At 35.8% G+C, this 13,351-nt stretch overlaps 1 protein-coding gene across 1 annotated transcript in view; it reads right to left on the bottom strand.

The window, feature by feature from the left end:
* Window positions 1–2,208, bottom strand: part of LOC150106544 (uncharacterized) — a 103,822-nt gene extending 101,614 nt beyond the window's left edge. The window contains exon 1 of the mRNA XM_090393430.1: window positions 2,063–2,208. Within this exon, the coding sequence (XP_090249556.1) occupies window positions 2,063–2,208 (146 nt within the window). The remainder of the gene's footprint in view (window positions 1–2,062) is intronic.
* Between the last annotated feature and the right edge of the window lie 11,143 nt (window positions 2,209–13,351).

Genomic DNA, 13,351 nt, shown 5'->3' with positions numbered 1-13,351 from the left:
TTTCTTTCTTTCTCTCTCTTCTCCCCTTCCCTAGTAATAGTAGTGGACTAATAATGGACTGAATTAACTGGGATGACCGAAAAGGAATAAAGGTTAGTTGGTTATGGTTATCTGGAATTAATGTCAAAGCAACTAAGGCTATTATGTCTCTTCTGGTCAGTTTGTCTGTTTTGACAGATAAGAAAAATTCTTGTCACTTCCGTATGACACCAGTAGTTTTCATTTATTTTTTTTCATGTTCTAATAAAAAACCCTTATAAAAAGGTTCTTCGCTTTGTTGACAGAATTCGAACCTAGCCCTTTCCAACCAAGATCAGTTTGGAGACTTTGTAGTTCGTCCGTGACTCGGTGGATCTTGTTGTTGATCTCCTTTCGTAGGTGTGTGGAAGAATCAGAATAACAGTTCAGATAAACAATGCCTATGTATACGGTGGAATGAAACAGTAAAATAGGAACCTTTGACTCATTAAGGACACAAGTCAGTAGATGCCTTCAAATGATAATCAAATTTCGAATTCACAGAAATAAAAGCAAAATTTTCGAGATGCAAACTTATTTTTAGTTTGCATGCATTGGGATTGGCAAAATATCTAATGATTGACGGAAGTGCGATTGATGTTGGTCTGATTTTAAACACTTATGTCATATATAGAATAACAGATTTAAAAGAAAAAATAATAATTTAAAAAAATATATAATTTCGACTTTTTCTCCCTTCACAGTCCGTTCCTGTACTCGTCAGAAAATCCAAATTAATTAATAACCTAATTAAGCCGATCTCACTGGTTACTATTTTCCAATACAATAATGGAATATAATATAATCCAATCCAAGGAATAGATTTATGGCTGTGTATTATGCTTGTGACTTAAGTGTTTTTTTTTACGGCAGATTTACGTTATTTCTATTATATTTACGTCAATTTTAAGTTTCCAGGGGGAGGGGAACATAATCCAATGCAGAATTTGATATCGTGTAATAAAATATGTTTAAGCATCTATATTCAGGACTGACAGAATGTTGTACATTTCTTCTGCCAATACATTATCATGTGATATGCCACCTGATCCTCATGAAAGCCTAAATCAGATTCATTGTAGTAAAACAGCACTACTAACCTTTTGTCACATCAGGATACATACAAATATTCTCCTTTTGGTAATCTCAAGCATACGTACTAAAAACATTTGAAAAAAAAAAAAAAAAAAACAGAGGGATAGCTTTTCATAGTTGTACTATATGGCGATTTCTCTCAGGTTATTTAAAACCGTAACTACAAAGCTAATCCCGTGATCTTTAATGATGACATGACAATTTCAAATAGTGCAGTATTTTTGCAGTCTTTCTTCGTGACTGGAGGCGTCTGACGAAAGGTTGTTGTCTGGAATCAACAGTTATCCAAATGCCTTGCGAACGAAAAAATTTTGCAGTTATAAAGAATTGGTGAGCAGCTGTTGCGCCTGTCCCAAGAGATTGAGAAGAGCGAGGGAATCCACATCGGTCATTCCCTCAGAAAGAGAGAGTGAAGGAAATCGGAGAGAGAGAGAGGCAGGTCATTAATCACCTTAATTGCTCTTTTGTACTTTTTTTAGGACGACCTTTTAGGGAGCTCTTAGTGGCACTACCTCATAATTAACCTTCGCATAGGAAATTGTGAAAAACAGGGCTAATTGCGTTGACGGCCAACCCAACCAAACTTCAAAAAGTAACAGAATTATTAATTTCCACAGTGTATATTTGTGGAATCTCAATAAGCCACAAATCTAAAATTATCAATATCATATTACAAGAGTTGCCTATGACTGGACTCAGAAAGACATACACTCAGGCGTTAAACAGCTAGGTAGACATCACCCTGTAGTAAACAGTAGTACTAACCTTTTCACCACAAGTCTTTCTGCATTCTGAATACGAAATTCCGTTATACTGTTATGCTACTTTAATTAGCATTTACAACCTGAATTTCATCTAGCGATGCAAATAAATACACTACAATAATCATTTTCACTGAAGGGTAATTTTTAATCGTCTTACTCTAAACGAACGTATAAAAATCACTTACGGAGGTTGCTGTGCGGGCGTTTCTTTCTTTCTGCCGTACAGCTGTCGGTAGAGTTTGTATTGGTCGCCATATAACCAACATACTTTCCACCACTGTCGGCAAACTAGGATGGTGCTGGACTTGATAGGCTTTCCACCTGCGGACATTAGTGATCTTATATCCAAATGGGAGGCGAAATAAATCAATGAACTCCAATTCAATTGTAGCGAAGTGCTTCCTGAGAATAACAACACGCACGCACACACAACATCGAGTGCACATCAAATGATTTCAGTCTTATACTGGTAAAGTCGGAATGATGCGAGAGCTGACGACAATAATATAAGTTCGTTGCATCCCCGAACTGCCTTTCGTAACTTTCTTCACACAGTGCAATGAATTCTCTTTTCCTTGATGGTTGTATCTGATTAATTATGTCAGGGGGCCATCATTCTACTGATCATTTATTCCTTGGCGACGGGGGATCACGGTCACAAAGTCAACGGCCTGAATTCACACACGTGACCGACCTAGCTACCAGGTGGCCAACTCATTTATCACCGAGAAGTAAGGTTTAACAAACAAAAGGTGCATTTGGTACAAGTCAACCTTTCTGTTGCATCACATGGTACAGGTGGCCACGTGCTGCGCGAGGAAAGACGATCTATTTTAAAATACACGAATTGAAAAGCAAGTGAAATATCTAATAGGATTTTTCTTTGTTTCTTTTTTTTTTCCCAGTTTATTTCACTGAATTTTAAAATAATCAAGACCGTAAAATAAAGGTCATGAATCCCTTCTTGTGAAATATGAAAATTCAAACTGCTACAATACCAACCGTGTTTCGCATAATCATCGGACGTGTCTTCAATAAACACGGCAATGAAAAGACCGCATGCGAACCACGTAACTCACAATTACAAATTTCCACACGAAGAACAAATAAGAAATTTCAAAAATTGCTTCCGGCTGACACCGATACGTGCAATAACTTTATCAGCTGACGGCAACACTGCCCTCCTCTTCGTCACGACTTTCGGTCGAATTACTCGTTGGGTCACATGAGGATAATGAATGCCACGATTCCGTAACAGTCTTTCATCACGGGAGGATTTATCTGTTTCGGAGGCCTAATTTTATCGGAACAGAACTGCGGGACACTCCGGTCTCGTGGCGACAGCGATCACAATGACCACAGCCAACTGACCACACAGAGAAGTACAAACACGCGCTCTTCTCCTACATCGTCATTATTCATATCACACGCACAAAGTGATGCTAAATCGTCACACTCTTATTTATGCAGCTTTCATCTTCGGCAACTCCCACTGACATGCCAAGTCCGATATGCGGAACTTTTCTGCGCGCCACTAACTGCACTAGTGTTCCGTACCCCCTCTCGTAGAAGACGACTACGGAGACACACCTGTCGCCGGTAGCAAAACAGACCGCCACTAGAAGGGTAGTGGAGCATGTGAGCCACTCCACGCGGAGCAGCATAAAAAGTGGTAAACAACCCCTCCTTGTCTTCCCCTTACCCCAAGAGTCAACCAAAAGGGGCGTGAGGTTGAAGAACACTCCGTCTCATCAAAGTGTGGCACCTTAGCTACGTACCCACTCATTACACGGCTGATGGATGTGGACTGGTCCATTTTTCATGTGGTAGGGAGACCTACTCACACGTGATCGTCATCATAACAAAACTAAAATGAAATTAAAAACGCTAATGCGATTAGCTCAAACAGACATCTAGAATACCATAACAACCATGCCATTTCACTTTAAAGTGCATATTAAATTTTTCGAGGTTTTTTTAAACGTAAGTAGGACAATGTGCTTCTCAACATGTAACATAAATCTCACTCAAATGGACATCGAGTCAGCTTTCTCTATACACAAACACACCAAATTAATTGTGTGCTACATTATCTGACTACTTGCGCGGTGCATCAAATGAATCCTTGTCCATCAACTGAACATTTTAAAATATTTTGAATGCCATAATGTTTATAGGATAGAGGTCACCAGATTTAACATGCGAAGTGATATTTAGTGAAATATGGTCATTTGATAACATACAAATATTATTCTCTATCTTGCCGGTAGCAGAAAAGAAAAAATAAATATTTATCAAACGTTAAGGAAATGATACAAAAGAATAACTCCTCTCTGGGCTAGACGAATTTTAATGAAATTTGGTATTCACGGTGTTCTGCTCTAGCGAAATTATTTGAAACAAGATGTTAAAACAGAGGTCATTCCAGGAAACTATACGAAAACATACATATTTTTCTTTCGATTCATCTTCATACAAACTCCGAAACTTCATAAGTAGAAATAACAATTATAATACGGATATTTAACTTTTAAGAAAGTTAAAATTAATATTTTGCGCCACCGTAATGTAAGATGCTTAACTACAGTGGAGCAAAAATATTTCTCATTTTAACTCTTAAGGGGTCAAAGGAACAGCAATACAAATTCCATTTATTTATAAATTTCTTATTAAGTTCAAGAAAGAAATTTACGTTGGTCTTTGAAATACAGATGAAGCCTAATGGACGATAATTTTAATGCAGAAATTTAATTTCTAAATCTTCGGGAAGTTTCACGCTACATTAACTAGCCCATCATCATTATAGCATTGATTAGGCTTATGTAAAGTCAAGTTACTTATTCGTGATAGACCACTGAAACCAACGCCAAAAGAGAAAGATGTTATTGGAAACATCACATTCTCTTTGAAAAACTCTAACAGACTCTAGCTTCCTCCACAAAAATCAGACATCATATCTAAACTAATCATTTCCAAAATTTTAACAATTAAAAAAATCATTGCATTAAATCTTTTTATATTTTTAAAATGCAACATATTATATTACTTATTACTAGAAAATAATCAATAAATAAATGCCAGTGACATCTTTTGGTATTTTGACACTTAAGCTGAGAATTCCAGATCGAAACATTTTGTTCGAGTCTTTTGTCCAATAAATATCACTATTACTGAAGAAATTAAAGTGAGCGGTACACTGCTCTCTCTCTCTCTCTCTCTCTATCTGAATTACAAATAGTTCGATTCAGTAAGATTGCGAAGGGTGAACTCGAGCCACCCTAGTATGTATGTGTGTGTGTGTTTTAACGTCTATTTGCGTGTTTATCGGAGATGTGGATAACGGTATATACCCAGAAATAAAATAGAAAGCTTACATAGTCGAACTATAATGAACAAGGAAATTATTTATTTATTATTATTCTAAGCTTTTTTATAACTATTTTTGGTTATTATAGGCCCCTCCATTTGTTTGAATCTTTCTCTGTCGAAGGTTTCCAACCATCTCAACTAAGTTATCATTCCATCTCCTCTCTCTCTCTCGGTGTCCAGGCATTCATCCTCCTTTATATGGATGCCACAAGATGACTGTCTTTATCCATCAATCTCTCTCCATCCATGCAACGTCCTATCCGTCTTAATTTTAAAATCTCTTTCCCTATATACAAAGTTTTGTTTCTTTTCTTATATCTTGATTCCTTATTTTGTTTTGCAGTCTGATGTTTAGCATGGCTCTCTCAATTCTACCTCCAGTTTTTCTCCTAGCATCCAATATTTGTTTGGTTATTATTATTACTATTTTGTCTTCTATGGTATAACTGCCAGATTCAACTTGTCTACTTAATGAAGTTCCTCTTCATATGTTTATTATTCTTTAAAATGCTTTTCAAAATCTCATCAGACTACTTATCGAATAATTATTCAGTACTAGACAATATTCATTGACATTTGATAATAAAGCTAGCTGTAAGCGAATATTCATTCTGAATTATCTATTTAAAAAATCTAATTTCATGTCTTGCTATTGTACGAAATTTTCTTTCTATCTTCTCTCCCTTTCCTCTTACTTAAGCATTACAGTAAGACAAATAATTCAACGGCAAAAAAAAAAAAAAAAAAAGACCAAAAATACCATTCATCAGAGGTATTCAAATGAGAAGTTTTCATAACAAACCTGCCTGACCTATCCCGGAGACATTAATCTGCACGCCACAAGTTAATCTAATGTTTATATTCCGAAGTTACAATTCTTTGTAAATAAATGATTCACAATTGTTAAGGAGATCGAATGAAGTAGAACCGTGGCATGCAATTGGACAGTCAGTTGTTTGGAAGGTTGGCGACGTTGTAATCGACATAAACACGAACAGCAATTCAATTACAACGAAGTGTTATTTTGTCCAAAAAAAATAAAAATAAAAAAAGCACGAACAGGTTAAGAAAATTGAGTCTATTTTGCTTGTTCTTCAATGAAACCGATTGCGCAAATGTTGTTAAGTTAAATAGCTCATTTAACGTCTAAATCCATTTAGGAACGTTAAATGGGTATTATAAAGAAAAGGAAAATAAGTCTCATTGCGAGTAATAGGAAATACAGATTACATAATAGAAAAAAAAGAAGTTTAATTGAAAAACGAACTCCAATCCGTTTTTAAAGTGGATTTGATTATGCGAATATTTCGATAATAATAGCCTATGCATTTTTGTGCGTTTCTAAGCAGAAAATCAAAGAACTAATAAGGATTTAATGACTAAAACTATTGTGCATGTACTTATCCTCAAGTGAATAATCTTTATAGCTTCATTGTGACTACGAAAGCTAAGCGGGACTGCGTAGTGCAGCGGGAAGCCTGGCAAAGGCTTTTAGAGAGTATTCTGCAATGATTACGGTGAATACTGATGACGTGGCAGCCCAGGTCATGAGTCAGTTCGAGTAGTGGACCACTGCAAGATTCGTGCGCAGCGCGTTATAGAGATTGAAAGAGGGGGGAAAAATCACCTCCGGATGGTATTTTCATTATATCCGCAGGGTTACCGCACCAGTATTACCGTCTGATTCACTATGTCATCCACAGACATTTATGGATTTCAGCACAGGTAAAGATACATTGTGAGGCGTTTTAGAAGCATGATGTGCTATTGGCTGAACGTCGAAAATCACACACACACACACACACACACACACACACACACACACACACACACACACACACACACACACACACACACACACACACACACACACACACACACAAAGGATAAGACGTGATAAGTGGGGGGAAAAGCAGATTTGATATACCAAGGCGGTGTCGCGACAGTCTTATATATATATATATATATATTTTTTTTTTTTTTTTTTTTTTCAAGATACTTCAGGCCTCCAATAAGTGGGATGGCGGTCTCACACCGGGCGATGAAATTCATCTCATTTTGTTTCTCTGTAATGTAGATATCGTAAATGACTCGTAATTGTCAGTGAGACATACATATTATACAGCTTTGACTTAAAACAACTCGTTAGCTCGTTTCCCCCCCCCCCGCTCCAAAGAAATGAAATTTCTCAAGAACCCACTATGTATTTCAATTTCCAATTTACCCCAGTAGTTCTTCTACCGATTAACTGTGTAAGATGAATGTGGACACAATTGTTCAGAAGTAGCGATGACAATGATGACTTGCATATTTCGTGGCTGACATAACATGTGGTAACAAACAGAAGTTGCTGTTATGAAAATATTACGTCATCTGATTTTATGGTAGAGAAGCAATGTGACTAGACTGCTAAGTAGATTCGAGTCCAAACTCCAATAATAAAATAGCGCAATATTGGTACTAAAATTACCGATTTAAAATGAATGCTTATCAATTTAAGTAAATCTAATAAGATAATTTCGAGAGCGACATTCACATTAAAAGGAGATTAGAAGAAACAGCGCACTTCTCAGCAAGTGCGGCACATGTACGCTTTTATTATACAATTTTTCATTATTATTATTTTATTTATTTATTTTTTTTTTAATCCCACAGCTGGTCTCACCGATGCGATCCTACAGCAGACGCGTATGTTCTGGAAAACAGTATTTAAGTGGTATTAAGGAAGGCGGAAAATGGAAAAAAGGAATCTGTTAAAGACGCTAACAGTGCATGAAGTGAACTCCGTAACCGAAACGATTAATCAGTATGCCCTACGGACTCTCAGTAATGGCGTATAGCTCTGTATTTACCGAAGAGCACTAACCACAAATTTATGCCATGATTTGCTACTTCAGTGCCATTGACCATAGTGGGGGTTTAGGTTGGTAATATCGTTTAAATTAGGTGTCTTAAGGTCAGCAATTTTGTCTCCATCGTAGAAAAGAAGATATATAGACGTGCAAGCCATATAGTCGAAATGGAGCCAGTTGATTAAAGCATACGCACATTGCTAAGAAGAATGACAGAGGCCACAATTTTATTGAAATTTATTTATCTATGTATTTATGCTGCTTTTTCTTCAAAAGATCATGGAACTGATACGCAGATAAAGATTCTTTAATTCATAAAGGTTCCGTTTTTAAATCTAAATGCCATGGTATAATTATAACGTCTTTTTGTTCAAAACGAAATCGACAAACTATCGCTTTTTTTTTTCTGCCAGAAAAATTCAAGTGAAGTCCTCCTAATCGTTTAAAACAGGTCCGTATCTAAACACGAAATCTCAGTCTAAATATCATTAATTGCTGTACGTTTAAAACATTAGTAAAAGGAGAACGAACCAATGAACAACAAACAATCTATTACCATTAATCTACTGGTTTCGCAAAATAAAAATAAAAGAAAAAAAAACGAAAGAAAAAAAGAACATAAACACACGAATAAATAAAGGATTTATACGATGCGCTGTGTTAAAACCTGAAATTTGCATACATGATAGCAATCGAATCGACTAACCAACTCCAAATGAATGATTTGTCTCAGTGATTGGTATGCGGTACAAATGCTAATGAATCCAGTTTCCGTGTTACATCCCTCTCTACCTTCTTCGCCCTTATCGAACCAAGCAATGTAGTTAAGAGGTTTTAATAAAAGTTCAGCTGGTAAAAAAGCGGGTTATTCAACTCTGCCAGTGACCGCGTTATCAGGGGAGTGAGAAAGTCCATAAATTTCAGCAAATAGTTGCTCTTCTTACTTTCCTAATCTCAACTCTTAGTGCGATTAATGTGATTTGGTGCAAATTACTGAGATTAACTAAGTGATATTCATGACTAGTTTTCCTATTTATAAAACGATTCCAGCTACAGATGGAAATATTTCCTGAATCACACAAAAAGTTGAAAATTCTTTTGTTAATATCCAGATTGTTCAATTTGAACTTTAAGTTCTTGATCTCCAGTTTTTTTTTGTTGTTGTTGTTGTTGTTCTTTTGACATAAACTACCCACCAAAAGAAACATATTATTAATAATAATAATAACTGCTTAATACTTTTCTAATTACGTGATTATATAATGGATTTGTTTTGAATGAAGGTTCAGTTATCCAGTAAACTCCCTTTCTAATTCAATGCAATTATATGCTATCGATTTCTGCATCTGGGACCTAAAAAAAGCACAAAAAAAAATAATATTTTATGCTTCTATGATACTAAATGTAACATACCGAAATGTATACACAATAAGGTCATTATTAACTATTAATATTCGTAGAAATGTATATCGTGATCGACTCTATTGATTTTCTTTCCTTTTCTCAATCTCTCTCTTTTCTCAACGTGAAACTGAAAAGAGAAACGAAAAAAAAAATCTATAGAATTCACGTTTCTCCTTTTTTCAAGTAGGCTATACGTTAAAAGACTGCTACTTTTACTATAAAAATCAATAGAAAGATGATCGAAATGTAACAGCCAGAGAATAGTGAAGTTATTGCATACAAGCAACAAAAATTATTTGAAATCAAGCAGCTGGTACTTGTCGTGAGAACCGAACGCACCATTTGTCACAAATTCTGACAATAAAGGAAGTAATGTGTTCACATGCAATATGCTTCGTCTTCTTCCTTTCAAACTAAGCAGGAAACTCTTCATGTTAAATAATGGATAGGAAGAACGTGGGAAGGATGAGAACATGTTGCAGACTAAAGGTTTGCCTCTTAAAAGAAGAGAGAAATGCAGTGAGAGAGAGAGAGAGAGAGAGAGAACGTCACAATGAGATTAAAAAAAAATCGCCGTACGTGAAGAAACAAGTATCAAATAACAGATGAGTTGAATCTTTTGCTGTTTAAGCAATTGCACAGTTACAGAATAATACGTCATTCATGGTAACTCCTGAATATCTTTCACTACTAAATTAGACACAAAAAAAGTCTCCTGGCCCAGACAGAATTCCTTCAATTATCCTGAAGGTCTGTGCATCTGAACTGACTCCTATCCTATGTCACCTGTAAACACTCTCTTACTCCACTGGTATATATCCTAAAACCTGGAAACTGGCCTATATTCAACCCATTCCTAAAAAAGATGACAAATCACTGCCATCTAACTACCGCCCAATCTCACTCACTTCACTCCTATCTAAAGTAATGGAGAAAATCATCAACTTTCAAATTCTAATCTACCTTGAAGGTACCCGGCTATTAAGCGACCACCAGTACGGATTCCGCCAAAGCCGTTCAACAGGAGATCTACTCTCATACACCACCCATCACTGGACAAAAGCTATGGAGAAATTCGGCGAATCCCAAGTAGTTGCACTTGATATCTTCAAAGCCTTTGACCGAGTCTGGCACAAAGGCTTACTAAGCAAACTTCCATCATTTGTACTGCCTCAGGACTTCTGCAGATGGACTGCCAGCTTCCTGTCTGGACGCACACTATGTGTGATGGTAGACGGCTCCCTCTCCTCTCACCATCCAACTAATGCCGGGGTCCCTCAAGGCTCAGTTCTCTCACCGACCCTCTTCCTTCTATATATCAATGACCTACTTCAGTTGACCTCTAACACAATACACAGTTTTTTAAATGACAGCACACTACATTCCTTCCTTTCATTTGACAAACCCTACCCTACACAACTCACTTCAACCCACAAAACATCGACCACCACTGCCCTTAATTCCGACCTCCAAGCCATCCTCCGATGGGGCTCAGACAACCTTATCAACTTCAACGCTAGTAAAACCCAGTTCTGTCTTATTTCTCACAAATAGAACCATTCCCACCAGCATTGTTTTCGACGACACTCAAATTCACAGACAAGACGAATTTTCTCTTCTCGAAATTACCTTGACATCAAGCCTCTCCTGGCATAAACACATCACAACCATTGCATCCTCAGCTTCCAAAAAACTAGGTTTTCTCTTTCGCTCAAGACGCTACTTCATCTCTAAACAGCTGTTAACACTATACAAGTCACAAATCCTCCCAGCTCTCGAATACTGTTCTCACATCTGGACTGGGGTTCCAAAAAACTCCCTCAAAATGCTTGACTCAATACAGAGGAGAGCAATTAGACTAATAAATGACCCATCCCTCACCAACTCGCTCCCCCCATTTTCACATAGATGCTTGGTCTCTGCAATCTGTATATTCTATAAATACTTTCACGGGAAAGGTTCATCTGAAATAGCATCAATAATACCCCAACCCTGTACCAAGTCCATTGGAACACGTACAGCTGTCGCCCAACATCCTTTTACAGTACACCTCGAAACCCACAGAACAAGTTTCTTCTCCTCCTCATTCATCCCTGCTACTGCAGTACTGTGGAACAGTCTTCCCCCTGACGTATTTCCCAAGAAATACAATATACAGGCGTTCAAATCAAATATAAACAAGTTTCTCCTTTCACAACCCATCATCCATATACGATACTAACGTACTATAGGTTGACCAGCCAGCCTCCTGTATATGGGCCCAACATAAAAAAAAAAAAAAACTACAAAATTTTCATAGGAAAATAAAATATACTACTAAACGAAAAACTAATTTTTAACTCTAGCTTATAAATCAATACAATCGGATTGCCAGTCGCATGCTGTATCTGTTCAAATTTGCTTTGCTATTCTCTAGTAACATTAGGCTGTCATTTATGAGAATATTATACATTGTATTTGGAGGAAGTTTCAGGTGAATTTCGTAAAATATATATGTATATATATATTTGTATATATATATATACAAATGTATATATATATTTGCTTCGACAACAAATGCGTGCTTCGATTAAAGAAAATAAGTGGAGATAAATCTTATTACCATCAAGAAAAAAATCAGTTTTCGCTTATTTTTATCCTTATTATTTTTTTTAAATTCTTACTGTTCACATTTTATAATACGCTTTGTCATAATTTGTCTTAATATTTTATCATATTAATTCTAATGTCCTACAGGAATATACTTTATTTTAACCGCATGCACAGTTTTTCAAAGCAACAATATTAATAAAAAAATATTTTGGAAACGTCATGCTAAAAATAAACATAAAACGTATATCAATGTTTATGGTGTCAATATTATATTCTGTAACAGTACATTTTCCCACGAAGACAGACTTTCGTTTCTCTGATTTCAAGAAATCAAATAAAACATATTTCCTCAATTTCGATAATGCTTAAAAAGAAATATACTACTTTTGTCCACACACACACACACACACTTGTGTGGGCAAAATAAATAAAATTCCCCTGCCGGGGATCGAACCCGGGTCTACTGAGCAAAAGCCAGGTATCCTAGACTACAACTATTTACAATATATACATTTGTACTATTCTAATTGGCATTTTGATTTACATTTCTTGATATCTTAATAATATAGATATTATGTACAATTTATTTTTCCTTATTTTTAACATCATAATCTGCTCAGTGTCTGCTTCTTCCTGCAGTCCTTTTTATATGAGCCGAGCAGTATTTTTCTTTTAATGTAACATAACTTTACTATCCCATGGGAAGGCGGTGATTGTTAGAGCTAAACATCAATTCGAGGTCATAAATAAATAAAAAAAAGTGTATAATCAGAATAAAAACTCATTCAAAATAACTTTATTAACACATTAATGTTTACTTGAAAATAGCCACAAGAGCAAAATAATTCGAAAAAGTAACATTCTGTCAATAATAAGGGTGTTTTTTTTTTTAAAAAAAAAACACGAATAAAAATATTTAGTTATAAAAATACTTCTGCGATATCTAATTTCTAATTTCAGAAAATATTCAACGGACAAATATAGTTATTGAGAAACATTCTTTTTAGATTTTTACTGATATTGCATATTTTCGGAAGTAGTGATCTCCATGACAACATGAATTAAACTAAAAAAAAAAAAAAAACTATGAATGTTCCAGTTTAGAATAATATGATCGATTGAAACTGCGGCAGAATGCCCGATATTCAGAAAATATTTCCCTTCTCCTCATGAAAATCTCGTTTCGAAATATCCACCTGTCTGGAACGAATGGTTCGAAAAACTGAACCCCGATAAATTTCTTTCTCACACGATAGC

This window comes from Typopeltis vanoorti, chromosome 5 (assembly GCF_054136105.1).
Source record: "Typopeltis vanoorti isolate ZY-2024b chromosome 5, IOZ_Tvanoo_1.0, whole genome shotgun sequence".
Lineage (NCBI taxonomy): Eukaryota > Metazoa > Arthropoda > Arachnida > Uropygi > Thelyphonidae > Typopeltis > Typopeltis vanoorti.
Note: the sequence above shows the minus strand (reverse complement) of the source record. Positions and strands in the feature narration are given on the sequence as shown.